Source organism: Fragaria vesca, linkage group LG6 (assembly GCF_000184155.1).
Source record: "Fragaria vesca subsp. vesca linkage group LG6, FraVesHawaii_1.0, whole genome shotgun sequence".
NCBI classification, from domain to species: Eukaryota; Viridiplantae; Streptophyta; class Magnoliopsida; order Rosales; family Rosaceae; genus Fragaria; species Fragaria vesca.
Genome location: NC_020496.1, coordinates 7,401,868 through 7,418,157, shown reverse-complemented (window position 1 = coordinate 7,418,157; position 16,290 = coordinate 7,401,868). Strand labels below are relative to the sequence as shown.

At 38.5% G+C, this 16,290-nt stretch overlaps 4 protein-coding genes across 4 annotated transcripts; 2 read left to right on the top strand and 2 right to left on the bottom strand.

Moving 5' to 3' along the window:
- The first annotated feature begins 4,302 nt into the window (after window positions 1-4,302).
- Window positions 4,303-8,502, top strand: LOC101311975 (chlorophyll synthase, chloroplastic-like). Its single transcript, XM_004302510.1, has 15 exons — window positions 4,303-4,452; window positions 4,680-4,724; window positions 4,848-4,939; window positions 5,183-5,270; window positions 5,892-5,977; window positions 6,064-6,150; window positions 6,249-6,314; window positions 6,401-6,484; window positions 6,606-6,667; window positions 7,016-7,091; window positions 7,180-7,242; window positions 7,323-7,404; window positions 7,592-7,668; window positions 7,842-7,889; window positions 8,072-8,502. The coding sequence occupies exons 1-15, from the start codon at window positions 4,347-4,349 to the stop codon at window positions 8,132-8,134; spliced, it is 1,125 nt and encodes a 374-aa protein (XP_004302558.1). The 5' UTR covers window positions 4,303-4,346; the 3' UTR covers window positions 8,135-8,502.
- Window positions 8,503-8,840: 338 nt separating this feature from the next.
- LOC101311018 (em-like protein GEA1-like) lies at window positions 8,841-9,446 on the bottom strand. The gene is made up of 2 exons (XM_004305073.1): window positions 9,294-9,446; window positions 8,841-9,187 (listed from the first exon to the last, which is right to left on the bottom strand). The coding sequence occupies exons 1-2, from the start codon at window positions 9,424-9,426 to the stop codon at window positions 8,841-8,843; spliced, it is 480 nt and encodes a 159-aa protein (XP_004305121.1). The 5' UTR covers window positions 9,427-9,446.
- A 1,134-nt stretch (window positions 9,447-10,580) lies between these two features.
- Window positions 10,581-11,593, top strand: LOC101310726 (em protein H2-like). Its single transcript, XM_004305072.1, has 4 exons — window positions 10,581-10,700; window positions 10,843-11,002; window positions 11,322-11,385; window positions 11,534-11,593. Exons 1-4 carry the CDS (start codon window positions 10,583-10,585, stop codon window positions 11,591-11,593), a joined length of 402 nt encoding a protein of 133 aa, XP_004305120.1. The 5' UTR covers window positions 10,581-10,582.
- Window positions 11,594-12,099: 506 nt separating this feature from the next.
- Window positions 12,100-12,659, bottom strand: LOC101307901 (EMB-1 protein-like). Its single transcript, XM_004302582.1, has 2 exons — window positions 12,484-12,659; window positions 12,100-12,382 (listed from the first exon to the last, which is right to left on the bottom strand). Exons 1-2 carry the CDS (start codon window positions 12,617-12,619, stop codon window positions 12,276-12,278), a joined length of 243 nt encoding a protein of 80 aa, XP_004302630.1. The 5' UTR covers window positions 12,620-12,659; the 3' UTR covers window positions 12,100-12,275.
- Between the last annotated feature and the right edge of the window lie 3,631 nt (window positions 12,660-16,290).

Below are 16,290 nucleotides of genomic sequence, written 5' to 3'. Positions count from 1 at the left end.
ACTTAAAATTAGCTCACATGAAAGGAAATTAGTGGATCGGAGATCGAATGTTTAGCAAGTTTTCATATTCTTTCTAATTTTAATTAGGTCTATGAATTGGTGTAAATAACTGAATCTAAGTGTTATAAAAATGTTCATTAAACAAGACTTGAGAGTAGCTGCACCGGCGTTTATACTCAAAAAAAAAAAAAGTTGTTTCTTAGTCATCTCGTTTTTATTAAGTAATCATGTACAGTATGTTTTCTTGTATGTTGATCTCGAATCGATATATCTTTTTATGCATGTTGTCTTTTTATAATGTGTTTTTCAAATACGTTACATATGACCGCATCACTATCACAGTGTATTGTTCGTGTCGTGTTACAATTAATAGTTTCATAATATGATTCTTACATGGTGAGTAAATCTATTTTAAATATATGAAGACAAAAAATACAGTGGCGGTTCTCAAATACATAGGTGTTGGTCGAGGAGCATATATTTTGCAACTCTATGCGTGAGTACAAAGTTGTCTTCAGCATCTGAATCTAGTTGTGAACTAAGTTTTCATATACTTCAATGTGCTTGATAATGTTATGGCACTTCAATGTATGTGCGAGCGAATAACAACTTTGTACGTAAACTATAAAGTTGTAAATTATATAAACTTTATAGATTGAATATGTTTCATAATGTTTTAGCATTACCATTCATAACACGCCGGCAATTGTATTTGGCAAACGTAACTACATATCGTCTTTACTAGATGAATACAGTCATGCTTATATAATCCATGGACTAATATGTGTTTGGAAGATCTTGATCATAAGACTTCATCCCCTGTGGCCATCAATAATAGATTAAGATATAATATCAATCAGCGTCTGTCAGGATTCAAAACATAATATAGAAGTTTCACACAAAGGCTCTTAACAACTCGGTCATTTCTGACATTTATAAGCATGTTCGATAAAATAAGTAATACATTGATATACGTGCAAAGTTATAAAGCTAAAAATCAATGTTTGACGTTGTTCGAAGCGTAACAAAACGTGACCTAGATTTATGAATTCTCAATATTCTGAAATACAATAACGTTGTGTCACCTAATAACATGCATTTTAGGGTCGATCACTAGCTAGTTGGTGAGAGTGAGATAATATGTTTTACAAGTCATACATATCAAGGTATTCTTCTTGTTCACAAGGGTTTGATAGTTTCGATTAGTACGTTTTCCATTCTAGGAAAGATGAAAGCAGGTGATCCAGCTATATAGATTGGATCTTGTGATCAAATGTGATATGATTGTGCACCCCTTTTGGCCAAGGTGATCAAGTGCATCCCATAAAGGCTTGTCGCAATATACACATAGCTTATTGGCGTACCCTACTATCCTATAATTCATGCAGTACTACTGCATGGAACACGGTAGAAAACAATTGGCACCACGAATGACAAATTATCGTGCACCTTTACAAAGGCGATCATTTGGAGGAAGCACCGACGTCGATCGCATTTGGAGTAATCATAGATGAAAAGCTGTGCGACTGTACGTGTATATATTACCTTTGTATATCATGGAAAAGATCGATGATGAATGAAGAAGTTCATATAACACCAATAGAGTCATCGATCATTATGTGATGGATAGTTGGTTAATCTGAATTACAGCATCCCAGTGATCCAACCCAATACGATTTGCAATGCCAATACTTAAATAATTAAAAGGATTGAAGCGACGATTGTTAGCTATAACAAATGTACGTACGTAGTGCCTCCAAAAGAATGAAACTAATTAATTACTAAGAAGAGTCTAATCAAAATTACTTATTCTGACATGCATTGTGATTGAGACTAATTCACCATTTGTTACATATACATGATAAAGAATTTAGCGACATAAAACATGTCCACGATGATACATACTATGATATGTCTTGTAAATGATTACGAATTTGAAAAATAAAACATAAAATATGTTTGACGATGATACATATATACTATAAAACATTGTTCTTGAAATTCTTGTTAAACCTTTGTTATTCTCGGATTGTCGATGTAGCTATAATTGATAATTAGTTAGTATAACTACACTTAGCACATAGAGATCATGGGAGGAAATGTATTCTCTTGCTCATCACTTTACACAACAAGGACTGATATGTGTCTTCCACTTCGCACATACGTTAGGAATCTCCTAAACCTTTTGAAGTTGTTTAACTATAAAAGTACCATTAGAAAATGACAAGCATATATTACATTTACAATACACTACTAAGGTCTCTAATGGCTACAAATGTAACCTTACTTCCCAATGAGCGGAAATATGATCGAGAATATATACTTGAAAATAAAAAGCAACTTTTTAAGTTGTTTTCTAACATGTCTTTACCTATAGTTGGTGAATTAAACGCGTATATTATGAACACCGGAAAGCTTACGCTGGTTTGATACCATGCAAACGATTCCGACCAGAAACGACCAGAAAAGGCTAGGATAGCTTTTTCAGACCAAAACAAGGTGGATTTTGTTTCCAAATAGGCTCAGAATCTCTGCGCAGAGTGATTCCTTGTAGTTGGGAGATTAAATCCCCAATGATGTTCATCTTTTAGGTTGCTTTAGATTCTGTTCTGGGTGGAGCTGGGAATCGCATTCCCATTAATTCAGTAATAGCACAGAGAATATATGTTGGGAAGAGAATATAGAGCGAATTTTGCAGAAGCACTGTGGAAATTGTGGAGCATCTTTTTCTTATACTGGCAGAAGATTCGTTTAAGGGAAGTAGCTTTTTGGACTGATTCAGTCTAGTGTGAAGATTTGGACCCAAAAAACAGAGATGCACAGAGAGAAATGAGTCATCTCTCCTTTAGCGTGAGGAACAAATTATTCATTTATTCTCGTCTCTAGGGTTTTGAGTATGCTCTGAGGATGACAACATTTGATACCCTAATGATGTCGTAAGAATTTGATAAGTACTGTTCCTTTCATAGTTTCATCGAATATGACAGAACTTTTATTAATGGATATTTTGAGCAGAAGTTCCTTCAAGCAGTTGAGCCTCAAACATAGTTTGGGGAAAAATTCAGAATACCTTCAAACGAGTGTAGCATAATCCAAAAAGAATTGTAAGTGAACATATCTGAGATTGTCGATCTGTGGCAAATGATGACTAGTTAGATTTGTTGATAACATATTACCTCATTAGATAGTGAGCTATTACGTTATGTTGATGTGCTTACATGTCAAATGCTCTTCGTCGATCAAGAGAGTTTAGAGTCGGATGAGAGAAAACCATTGAACCTTGGAAAGTTTGCCGATCCCCCGCCTGCAATCTTCCATGCATAAACTAAAACTTACCTCTTAATCTCTCTCCCAGACTCCCACCAAAAAAAAAAAAAAAAAAAAAAAAAAACAATCGACCTGTAAAGTAATAGTGACATGCACCCACTTATCTTACAAAATGGATATTACACTCATGAATCATGATTTTTGTCCTTAAAAGTAATGTTAGCTAGCTTTCATAAAGTAAATCTTTAGCCTTTTGCGATTCACTGTTAATTACCATACAGGAAAATCCCTTTCACAAAAGATTCCAATGATAAAATGTTGGTGTGAAATCTGAAATGAGAACAACCTACAGATGTTTGACAGTTTGAGTGATGTACGTGAAGTCGTGAACTACTCTAGTGGGCTTGTTGCATACCAAACAGCAAACCCATACGAGCCCCTCGGTCCATGTCCAAATTAAAGTTCATTGTGTAACTGTGTAACATATATATCCCAAATTTGAGATGTACCGCTCCCATTGAGAGTTTGAGATACTATAAGAGAATAACACTATTGAATACTAAACTTCTCCAAAGCAAACTCCATTAACCGCTTCAAACCACGTTTGCAGAGCTATCTTTAGCGAAATTATGTCTCATAAATGAGCGGTTACGGACAGTCCTAACAAGTTGACGATGTTAACTTGTTATAACGGATTGAGCTCATAAATTTGCGTGTTACCCGTTAGAACCTATTAACATCGTTAAAGATTCTATTTGTCTTTGATTATTTTTTTTTTCATTGTCAAGACTTGTTAAATCAGTTAAAATAGTTAGTAACCTTTAATTAACAAAAAAAATTGATCATAATAAATTTAACACCATCCGACTCAGATCAGATTGTACTTGTCCGAGTATTTTTCACTCAAGCTACCCAATCATCCATCGCCACGTAAGCCAGTACAACTTAAACCTCCTACAACCTACCACACCATATACCTTCTCCTGCTTTCTTCAAATATTAATCACAGGTAGAGTTATCGGCTAGTCCGCGCACTGAGCTCTCTCTATTTTCAGCAGCTTCAGCTCTCTGCGTCATCAATGGCGTCCGTACTCAATACGATGTCGTCCGTCAGATTCTCAAACCCTAACCCCAACCGACTCCGACCTCACTCCGTTTTGGCGCCGGTTTCCGTTTCTTTTCCCAGTGAGCACTTCTCTCTGACTCCTTTAATCAACTGCTTTGATTAAGTACAAATTCAAATTCAACTAAGCAGTGTTTGAAATAGAGAAGCATAGATGCTCAATCTTTCGAAGTTTAATTAGTTAGTTAATTTGCATTTCAATTTCATCAGTGTGATTCAGCTATTTGACTTCGATATCATCTATTTTTGTCAGTATGCTGAGACGAGCTTTTGTAATTTTTTGTTTCAGGACGGAGATTTACGGTCAGGGCTGCCGAGACTGATACGGATGAAGGTGTGTTATCACTTATCATACTGAGCTTCTATTTTTTATTTATTTATTTATTTGATGAAATGGAGGTGGATTTTTAAGGTATTTGTGGATTTATATATGGTTTGATACGTGTGTTGTTTACAGGAGTTAAATCTGAGGCACCGGATAAGGCCCCAGCTAGTGGCGGTTCCAGCTTTAATCAGCTTCTCGGAATCAAAGGAGCTTCTCAGGAAACTGTAAGTCATCAATGCTGCTTGATTATGTAACTTTTTTTTTTTTTTCGTGCTCGAGTTTTGTTGAGCTGGAAATGATTCAACTATATTGATATTTTACACAATGCAGTCTGTTTTAGTAGAGATTATGACAGACAAGTAGGGCGGCTTAGGAATTGTGGTTGAAATGCTTGTTGAAGTGGATATTGAGTTGATATAAAAGTATGGGATGGGAGCTGACTTGAGACTGTGATTTTTGCTGTGCAGAATAAATGGAAGATCCGTCTTCAGCTGACCAAGCCTGTCACTTGGCCTCCATTGGTATGGGGAGTAATTTGCGGAGCTGCTGCCTCTGGTATGCTATTTGCTTCTTCCCGATGGCCCAAGATTGCATATTTTCTGGCTATCTCAAAATGTTGCTTCACAAGTGGCAGTTGTCTAACTAGCTAATAGAAGACTTCTACAAATAACTTCCTATGCAAATCATATAACTGTTTCCCACCTGCCCGATTGGCCTTTTCAAGTCTTTGCAGAAACTCAGGAAGTTCCTGCAGCAATATTGCCATACTTCCAGTGCATAAGCTTTTAATCCTTAATAATCATTCACTCACATTGATAAAAATTGTTTCAGAGTAATGAAATTTTCTTTAATTTGGTGATTAACACTAAACTATTTTACTAACCACAGCTTCAATGTTAATTTGTTCATCTTAAAGACTACACCTGCCAGAGTACCTTTCTTTTCTACTTAATGGGCTCATTCGTTGGATTTTGGGATTCCTTGATATTACAAATAACTTAGTCAGAGCATGTATCCTACTATATGGCATGTGAGCAGTTAAATGCTTCAATAGGTTGTCATCTATTATTTCCTGAAAGAAGCATAACAGAACTCTAACTTACAACACCCTTATAGTGACATTTTCTGCCAACCCTGTCCATAAATAAATTCTGAGCCCTTTTTCCGGTGTTGCAGGAAATTTTCACTGGACTTTGGAGGATATTGCCAAATCTATACTTTGTATGGCTATGTCTGGCCCTTTTCTCACTGGCTACACACAGGTAAGCTGTGTAATATTCAAAACTGTAAGTTTTGCTTTTGATTGAATGAGATTCATATTCTAAAAACTCCCTGGTCCTTTCTCTAGACACTAAATGATTGGTATGACCGAGATATTGATGCAATCAATGAACCTTATCGTCCGATTCCCTCTGGGGCAATATCTGAAAATGAGGTAATGGTGTAACTCACTGAATTATGTATAGATAACCATGGGCAGTAACTGAATTTTATTATCTTGTTAATTTGTTTTCTCCTCCTTAAATCCCTCAGGTTATTACTCAAATCTGGGTACTGCTTTTAGGAGGTCTTGTCTCAGCTGGTATATTAGATGTGTGGGTAAGTAATGTAAATGGTGGACTGGCTCTTGTTACCCTTGTAAATATATTTAGATGGACTTCAATGATGAAATGGTGTCGTTTTAGGCAGGACATGATTTCCCAACAGTCTTTTACCTTGCTCTGGGTGGATCCTTTGTATCGTACATCTACTCTGCTCCCCCTCTAAAGGTAGTGGTTTATTTTAATTTTTTTTATTTCTTTCTTTCCTGCATTTAATTGCCAAAGTGCTATGATGTTCAAGAAGAAACTTTGCTTAAGCCCTGACAAAGCTTCCTGATTTGTTGCACAGCTTAAACAAAATGGATGGATTGGAAATTTTGCTCTTGGAGCAAGTTATATCGGTTTGCCATGGTATCATATCCTATACATAGTGTTCTTTAGTAACTTATTAGAATTAACATGATTCACGCAGATGTTAGTGGTGATTTGTTTAGAGGTTCTATCTTAAAGAAAGTTGCCAAAATGATTAGCACCTTTAATATTTTGCTTGAAATTTATTACATAATCAGTCACCCAAGAAATTCATCGAATTGAATGGTGATCCCAATGAATTGAAATCCTTTTAGAAGGGAATAGACCCTGTAACTTCATAATCATGAACTATCACCATTAGATTATGCAGTTTGGTTATCTGCAACAAGCTGGTTTGGATATCTACTGTGTTCAGTGACAAGTTTTGGTTCAATCTCTGTTTGATAGGTGGGCCGGTCAGGCATTATTTGGAACCCTTACACCGGATATAGTTGTCCTCACACTTTTGTACAGCATAGCTGGAGTATGTTACTAAAAGAAGAGTTCTTAATTTGCTCACAATTAAACTAATCTGATCCAACTAACATTGTATTTCTTTGCTACTATATCAGTTGGGAATCGCTATTGTAAATGACTTCAAAAGTGTTGAAGGAGATAGAGCATTGGGACTTCAGGTCTGTTATATTCTATATTACAGTTTTGCATACAAATTAGATGCCGGATGATGTGACACATGTTGTGATGCTGTTTACAGTCACTTCCTGTAGCTTTTGGTCCTGAAACTGCAAAATGGATTTGCGTGGGTGCCATCGATATAACTCAATTGTCAGTTGCTGGTATGTCGTCTTGATTTACAAAGAGATTGGAGTTGTTGAAGTTAATTTTTGTGATTCTCGGGCTTGGTGTATTATTTGTTTTAGGATAACAACTTAGCAAGTTATCTCTTGTTGGTTTGGCATACTTAATTTCATAAGTGTACATAAGCAGAGTTTGCCTCATCGGGCCATCTGTTGACTATTGCAGGTTATCTGCTAGGAGCTGGTAAACCATACTACGCTTTAGCTCTAGTTGCTTTGATAGCTCCCCAAGTCTTTTTTCAGGTAAACCATAACAGAACTGTTTATCTAATCAACAGGCAATGTGTGTGCCAATTTATTTATACTTGCTTTTGAACGTATGTATCATGGTCTCGGTCTAGAATGGTATTGATGATCAATAGTTTAGCTACCATTCAGTTTAACTGCTTGCTTATACCAGTTTTTAACCTCTGCAGTTCAAGTATTTTCTCAAAGATCCTGTCAAGTATGATGTTAAATATCAGGTACTCATTCATTTATATACTCCACAGATTTATGACTAAAGAAGAAGCGATTTGTATTTACTTTTTCATGGCACTTTGATTGACATAATGATGGACCAGTTGCCTAATCAAAATGCCTGTTTTCCCATATACCCTTTGTGTTCACTCCCCACAAGTTCAAATCTGTTGTTTGCATATTGCAGGCTAGCGCGCAGCCATTTCTTGTACTTGGTATTCTGGTAACAGCTCTAGCAACGAGTCATTGATATTACAAACCACATGATGCTTTGGAAAGAAATAAAAAGAGGAGAGGAAACTACACAACTACAAAATCACTCTCCCTTCAGGTTACATAAGCCGTTGCTCCAAGTATGTCTTGCCTTGTTGAAATGAAGTTGAAGTTTTGCGTTGAGGCTTATATATTTTTCCACTAGTTTTTCTGTTTCTTTTTTCCTTTACTCAGTGTCGCAATAGGAAGTTTTTGTTGTAAATATAGTACTTGTGAATTGTGACTCCATTAAAGCATCTGAAAGCGAATTATTCCTAGCCTAGCTTTTTTATTCGTCTAACAAAACTGCTCCTCATATTTTGACTTTGTTGTTTCAATGGAATTACAATATTGCCGTGGTGAAAATGTGGTGGTGAACTACTACATTTTCGACTATTACCACACTGCACTTCATACATGAACAGAGTTGAGGATGTTTACAGTTCAAACAAAGTTAACACCTGAATAAGAAGTTAAACAAGAAGTTAAAAACTAACTTACATCACAAAGTCACCAACATAGGTGTCCCTCTTAAGACTCCTAGACAACTAGAACAACAAACATGAACACCGAGCACTATGTACCCCTCCTAAGAAGGCACGAGCACTTAAAACCATTTCTACAACCGCACACGCTGAAAAGAAAACACAAACAAACGCCTATCTAGTTAGAAGCCGCCTTGAGCTTTGAAGCACACATCAAGCTCAAGGAGTCCTAGTTTTGAACTTCGACTCGTCAATTGGGATGCCTTCCTCAGCAGCACGCTCTCCTCCAGACTTGTCCTTGGTGCTCAGTCCTCCTTTCTTTCCCATCTCCTGGTACCCTTCATGACCCAGCTGCTCCTTCCTGGTCTCCCCTCCTTCTTTCCCCATTTGCTGGTACCCTTCACGTCCCAGCTGCTCCTTCCTGGTCTCGCCTCCGCGGTGGCCGATCTCCTGGTATCCTTCACGTCCCAGCTGCTCCTTCCTGGTCTCGCCTCCGCGGTGGCCGATCTCCTGGTACCCTTCACGTCCCAGCTGCTCCTTCCTAATCTCGCCTCCACGGTGGCGCCCTTCACCACCACCACAAAACTCAACATCAGCCCAAATCAAAGCTAATTTGCATAAAAATCAACAGACAAAGAAACAAACGCAGTGGAAAAGGTTTACATATTATACCTTCGGCAAGGTGTTCTTGAGCTTTAAGGCTGTGGCCACCAGTTCCACCAGGAACAACAGTCTCCCCCTGCTTCGCTTTCTCGTCCAGATCCTCTCTCTTCTGTGGATCCCTTCTTTCCTGCTCCGATGCCATTCTCTCACTCTCTTCTTGAACTTGCTAAAGCTACTTCTTACTTCTCACAAACTCTGCTTGCTTTCTAAGTACTTCACGTCGGTGATGAGTTTCTGCTGCTTTCCATGCAAGCCATTATATAGAGTTAGATAGTGGTACAACTGTTACTATGGTTAGTGAGAGGGCATGCAGAGATAGGGGAACTCGACACGTAGTGGGGTTGACGTGGCTGATGGGGAGATGTTGAGCTATGCCATAGTGACACGAGTCCAAAACTATTTGGTGACGCAGTGATTTGCACTAGGTTCTAGCCTCACGGTCGCCGAGGCATGGAAGATCGACATCAGCCCGCACTGTTTCAGATGGGGAGAAATGAGAGATTGTGAGGGCTTGCGATGGTCTATCTCGTTCCATTTTTATGAACGACAATGATAGGGGGCTCAATGAGAACTAGGGTTTTTTGTCTCAATTCTAGGAGTTCTATTTAGGTAAACACAAACTTTTATCTATAATTTCACAAAATATATTCTGCCGGATCGATCAGCATTTAATTGAAAATGTTATATTATAACTGTTTAAAATCGTGTAATTTTTAGGTATTTATATGTTAGGACCATCATGAATTCATGTATATGTATTAACGATCTAATCTCAACAATCTGCATGATATCATGTATCTACACGAACTTGCACGGAAGACTCTTTCGACTTAAAAGCGATTGTAATGGTAGCAGATCGGCAGTGCAGAGGGTAAAAACGATAGGCAATATATACTACCCTGTTAAAACAACCTTTACTAGAAAAGAGTATGTATACTCAGTATAGTACACTCTTTTTTGATGAGAAGGAACCTTATGAGATATTCAAGACTACTGTCATTCATGAAACGGTGCGGTTTGGCCGAAGCTGTCAGTGAGTTTGGACTCGTGCCATTCTTACTGCGAATTATTTACTGTTCAAAACACCTACGTGTCGTTAAGAGAATTGTCATACATCTCCCCGTCCGCCGCGTTTACCCTAATACGTGTCTGCTGCTCCATTATTTGCCTTCTCACTCACCTCAAGCTCTCCTCTTTATAAACCAGGCACCATTTCTTCTAGGTTCAACTCATCTTTAAGCGAAGTCAAAAAGCACCTATCGAAGTGTTTGTGCAAGGAGTGAGACGTCAGTTAAGTCATGGCCTCGGAGCAAGAGAAAAGGGGAGAGCTGGACGCCAAGGCAAGGCAAGGAAAGACTGTTGTTCCTGGAGGAACTGGCGGCAAGAGTCTTGATGCTCAGGAGCGCCTTGCTGAAGGTATTAATTAGCATGTAAACCTCTTTTGGTGTGTGCCTATTAATTTCGCTATATATGTTGTACCTCTTATGCGTGCATGCATGTTTGTTTAATAAGCTGAGCTAATGGTGTGGTGTGTGGTTATTGCCTGGCAATGGATTAGGGCGACAAAAGGGAGGGGAGACCAGGAGGGAGCAGATGGGTCGTGAAGGGTACCAGGAGATAGGAAAGAAAGGAGGACTGAGCACCACAGACAAGCCTGGAGGAGAGCGCGCTGCTGAGGAAGGAATTCCTATTGACGAGTCCAAGTACAAAACTAAGAAATGATGAGGACTTCCTAAGCTCAAGATCTAGCTTGCTTCTCTACATCTGGTGATGTAGTAGTGTTTTTAGAGTCGGGAATAGCGAGTCGAACGTACTTGTTTTGTTACTAGGTTTACTGCATGTTGTTCCAGTGTATGTTGAAATAGCCTCCTTTTAGAGAACAGTGGTCACGCTCAGTACATCCGAGTGTCCTGACTGTTATTTCTCGTTGTATGAAAATGTGGTCTTCACTGGTAGTTTGGTTTTTATTGCTATCCTTTAGTTCTTATGAGTCTTGTCTGTCTGATTATGCTTTCTATCTATGGACAAATATGGTTTGCTTAATGTAATATCAGTGGAGCGTCAGTTAATCGGTGGAGTCATAGTGTTTTCAGGATGGAACGTAAAATTCTAATGTTCTCGACCTGGAAGCTAGCTCATGGCACCTGAGAAATTCCAACTTCCGCTGACATAATATTTTACCCGGTGGGTAACAGGGAGAAGGACTTCCGCTGAGACTCTTCTCCTTGCTTACTTGATGTTTATGATAGCGGTCTGGTTGTGAAGACCTACAAGTCCCTTGCCATGCCACAATGAGAGTGAATGAGTAGATCTTTTCTCTCCATGCCATGCACTACCCAGCCAGCTCTCACCATAGTAAAATCAACAATCACACCATAGTAGCGGAAGGTTTGTATCTCAAAGTTTCAAGCTAATACCAGACGTAATAGACGTCATTTTACGTGGTTCTTCGAAATTTTACTGCTCGCAGCCACGAGATGGGTGGGATTACACTTGGTAGGAACTAGGAACCAACACCCTCGTAAAAGTTGAAGCACCATGCACGATGTAATTGAATGTGAAGTTAGTTGGTTAACCTTTGATTGATCAAATCAAGCTATGTTGCCATTGGAGATTTGGAGTAGTTAGCACCGGATCCTGTCTTACTTCGGGTTTTAGCATTTGACCATTATTTCATATGGTTGCTTGTTGTGTTTGGTAAATCACACATTAATTATATGATGATAGATTAACTCTGGCGTCACCGTCGATTATATGAACATGAAGCTCTAGTACGGGATCCAATCTACACACGCAGACATCCGAGTCTATTAGTCTCTACAAACATATACTAGTATACTACACTACTATAGTGGACAACAAACAACTACATAACAACATATGTGCTACAAACATACGACTCCGGACGATCGAGTTCTGATGAAAAAACTAGTTAGAGTAAACAACAAGTTCAACACCCCAGTTTGTCTTCATCTAACATATATATAGATGTCAGCCTTGCTTTTCCTTGGCCTCGAGAGGATTTAAAGGAATGCCTTCCTCGCGAGCACGCTCTTCTCCGGACTGGTCCGTGGTGCTCAGTCCACCCTTGCGTCGTCCTAATAATTCATTCATGCAAGGATGCACAACGTTTATTAATCGAACCACATTAATCAAATATATCACATAGCATATGTATTTGATTTTCATATGTATTTACCTTCAGCAAGGTGCTCTTGGGCCTCGAGACTCTTCCCGCGAGTTCCACCAGGAATGACAGTCTCTCCCTTCCTTGCCCTCTCATCCAGCTCGTCCCTTTTCTGGGGGTCCTTCATGTCCTGCGTCGATTGTGCCATGGTTTCTCAGAATCTTACTCCTGTTCAAATTACTTTTCACAAACACATACTATGCAGTTTTTTACTTAGCAAACTACGAGTTAAATTGTGAGGAAAAGCCTGGTTTATAGAGGAGGGCTTGGAAGGTGAGTGAAGAGGGGCAAGGAATGGAAGAGCTGACACGTAATAGGGTAGACGCTGCTGACAAGAGAGGTAGGGCTACGTTCTTAACAACACGTCGGCGGTTAGAACACACACAGAGAGAATGACACGAGTCCAGAGCTTTGTGGTGATCGACTCGATCTAAAACCACACCGTTCCCAGCTGAGAGAACAGGATAGAGCATATCTCCATATAATATCGAAGTAATCTAGGCATCGACATCATGCTTATCAGCTTATGAGAAGTAATAACTTAGGCGTCCATTAATTCAAGTTATATATGTTCGTGGGCCAGGCCATATTCTCCAAATGTTAATTACCAATCTAATTTGTCTCAATCATGTCTTACTTGGGGTTCTAGCATAGCATTTCACCATTTTTTCATTTTCATAGTAGCTTGTTATGTTTGGTAAATCACACAAATTATCTGATGATAATAACTTTTGGCGTCACCATTGAGAGATTTGCTAGTAGTAGGTCGATTATATGAACACGAAGCTCAAGTACGGGATCCAATCTACACACGCAGACATCCGAGTCTATTAGACTCTACATACAAACTTCACTACTATAGTGGACAAACAACCCACTGTCAGGTTTGGTGTCTATCCCTCTATGGTAGAGAGATATTATGCATGGTACTAACGTTGGTGCATTCATGATGATCACTTATGTATATATGGTAATTGATGCATAGTTAAGTACATGTATTGGAAATAAATACATGAGGAATTTGATGCATTTGGGAATAAATGTATGAGTTTATTCATGATGGACCTTTTAGCCTTCATGGGGAGTACTTAAGAAGGGAGATTGAGGGTTGGTTCATGAATAGTCTTCCCATGAAGTTAATGAGGAAGATGAATGGTTGTTTCTTGTATGGGGCATTGATGAAGTAAGTCTAAGGGTTTCCTCCGTGACTTATATATAGAGAGGTCATTTGCTATTCTAGGACAAGACAATCAATGAGAGAACACAACAAGAGATGGAGAACTGATGTAGAAGATAAGGGGGGTTGTGTTTAAGGACATGTATAGCTCTTGGGGTAGAGTAATCTTTTAGGTTGGGAAAGGGTGTACAATGGGGTATCGTTTTGGATGCAAGGGCTCAGATTCGGTATAAACTTGAGTGATGTATCTTGTACTTGTGTTATTCTCTCATAGAGAATACTCTAAGGGTCTTCCAAGATATAGAAGATAAGAGGGGTTGTGTTTAAAGACATATATAGCTCTTGGGGTAGAGTAATCTTTTAGGTTGGGAGAGGGTGAACAATGGGGTATCATTTTGGATGCAAGGGCTCAGATTCGGTATAAACTTGAGTGATGTATATTGTATTTGTGTTATTTTCTCATAAAGAAGATGAAAGCTCTCGAATGACGTAAACAAGGAAATTGACCAAACCTTGTTAAATCTTGTTGTTTATTGAGTAATGCTAGATGAACTACCTTTTTAGTGAACCACCTAGAGGCCACCTTACATGACAGCAGACGTGGCATGCCCACATCATTAAAGTAAGATTTCTAATATTTTTAAATTTCTGAATTTGTTAATTACAATTTTTTTTTCTTATTTTTACTTTCTTGATTTTATTTTATTTTATACCTTGTATCCTTTATCTTTCTAAACCACTTTTGAAAAAAAAAAAATTAGTTCTGCATACATACGTTCTATGGATCCTAGCCTCCCATCTCATCCCATCCTCCCACCTCTTCTTCAATTCAATTGATTAAGGAATTCTCAATTTGATTTTGGCTCTCTTAATCACAATTTCACAAGCATCCTCTACGTACCTATTCTAACCATGGATAGGTTTTTTTTTTTTCCTTTTCATAACATGTTTGAATTTAGCTAGGGTGGATTTAAGGGTTTGGGTATGAACCCTAATTTAAAATCAATTGTGTGAGTGTGAACCCTAAACCAAAATCATAGCTATGAGTATTAAATGGTGGGTTATTGGCTCTAGGGTTAGAAAAAAGTGTCTGATAACGTGATGAAGTATAATCTGTAGAGACAAAAAGATAGCAAGAGAATAGAAAATCATCATCTTATTAATTGATAGAAGCCATTTATATAAGGAATTACAAAATACCAATATGGTAATGATAAGGAATACATTAACTATATATCTTGATGACATACACACATATAGAATATCCTAAAACAATAGCCAAAAATAATTAAACATTTTTCCTAATATAATAGAAGTTTTGGTAAAGAGAGGTTTCCTATGTGCGATCGATTTAGGGTTAAAACCAGCTTCTTGTATAAAAGTGCCCCATCGCCGCCGCTGAGTAACAGATCGAGTTGATGCAAGCATGAGCACCATATTTGAGAGACGTAAATATAAGTGCCGTGTTTTTGTAGTTAAGGAATGCGCCTACCAGTACCAGAGCAGAGCTGGCGTGGACGTGATTCCAATCAGATTCCATTGGTGGAAGGTATGTGGAAAGTTCAATCCAGATACCCGACGGCATGATATTGAAGAAAAAGTTTTGCTAAGGAGAACAACTCTCGAATTGAGGTTCTCGAGGGAGAAGGTATGTGAAAATGCAAAGACAAAGATGGAGAGATTTGCCAAGTATAAAAGGCTAATAGATGGGTCTCCGAGGGAAGCCAACGAGTTACGGAACAAATTGCGTAGGTACGTTCGCAACGAAGTGGGTCTTTCCCTAGATGATTATCCTCTTCTTATTGAGCAAATCTTGATTGTGCTTCAAGAACATGCCGTCCCCGATCAAAATATCGAGGTCCAAGCAATCAACTATATTTATAGATATACGGAGGAGGGCCTGTCCACGTTGTACGACATGGACGATGAACAGTACTATCGAGCCAAGCTGATTCCGGCAAATGAATCGTTCATCCAGGCTTTGGAGGAAGCGAGTCCACCTGCTGATGATGATGAATTGCAATGTGCTATTTGTATGGAAATGTTTGAGAAGCAAAAAGCAGATACCAGCATTACTCAGTTGCCCTGCTCACACTATTATCATCGAGATTGCATTGTCCCGTGGCTCCACATCAATCATGTCTGCCCTACTTGTCGACGCCCTTATGCTCCATCTAGGTAGCTGCTGCTGCTGCTGCATAACCAGCCGCATTGGTGCTGCCACTATGTTATGTTTCTCCCCAGAATTTCATTCCATGTTTTTGCTGCCTAGCTTGATCATCCATCTTTTGTATATCTATCTATATATTTATCTAGAAAAAATTCAGACTGTTGCCCATTTGCTACAATCTACATTACATGTGTGCTCTCAGTTGCTACAAACTACATTACATGTGTGTTGTTCCCATTTTCTGTTAGTTATTTTGTTTGTTTGCTCCTGGATGAATTTATACGAGCTCTTTCACAAATGAAACTGAGTCTCCTAATAAGGCGTATATATTTCTGCAGGCAAAATAACATTTCCTTAAAACTCTCACTGTATTGACAGCAGAAATAAGTAAAACTAGTATTAAATGGAAAACAGAAATGCTAAATCTTAACCCTAGAGCCAATAACCCACCAATCTAAATTTTGTCATCTTA

What these genes read in the sequence shown, in the direction of transcription:
- LOC101311975 (XM_004302510.1), top strand. Translation starts at nt 4,347, where the DNA reads ATGGCGTCCGTACTCAATACGATGTCGTCCGTCAGATTCTCAAACCCT. An exon ending in CTCCCCAAGTCTTTTTTCAG is followed by an intron (nt 7,669 to 7,841) that starts GTAAACCATAAC and finishes TAACCTCTGCAG; the next exon opens with TTCAAGTATTTTCTCAAAGA. An exon ending in AGTATGATGTTAAATATCAG is followed by an intron (nt 7,890 to 8,071) that starts GTACTCATTCAT and finishes TGCATATTGCAG; the next exon opens with GCTAGCGCGCAGCCATTTCT.
- LOC101311018 (XM_004305073.1), bottom strand. Translation starts at nt 9,426, where the DNA reads ATGGCATCGGAGCAGGAAAGAAGGGATCCACAGAAGAGAGAGGATCTG. An exon ending in TCAAGAACACCTTGCCGAAG is followed by an intron (nt 9,188 to 9,293) that starts GTATAATATGTA and finishes GTGGTGGTGAAG; the next exon opens with GGCGCCACCGTGGAGGCGAG.
- LOC101307901 (XM_004302582.1), bottom strand. Translation starts at nt 12,619, where the DNA reads ATGGCACAATCGACGCAGGACATGAAGGACCCCCAGAAAAGGGACGAG. An exon ending in CCAAGAGCACCTTGCTGAAG is followed by an intron (nt 12,383 to 12,483) that starts GTAAATACATAT and finishes ATGAATTATTAG; the next exon opens with GACGACGCAAGGGTGGACTG.
- LOC101310726 (XM_004305072.1), top strand. Translation starts at nt 10,583, where the DNA reads ATGGCCTCGGAGCAAGAGAAAAGGGGAGAGCTGGACGCCAAGGCAAGG. An exon ending in TCAGGAGCGCCTTGCTGAAG is followed by an intron (nt 10,701 to 10,842) that starts GTATTAATTAGC and finishes GCAATGGATTAG; the next exon opens with GGCGACAAAAGGGAGGGGAG. An exon ending in TCCAAGTACAAAACTAAGAA is followed by an intron (nt 11,003 to 11,321) that starts ATGATGAGGACT and finishes CAAATATGGTTT; the next exon opens with GCTTAATGTAATATCAGTGG.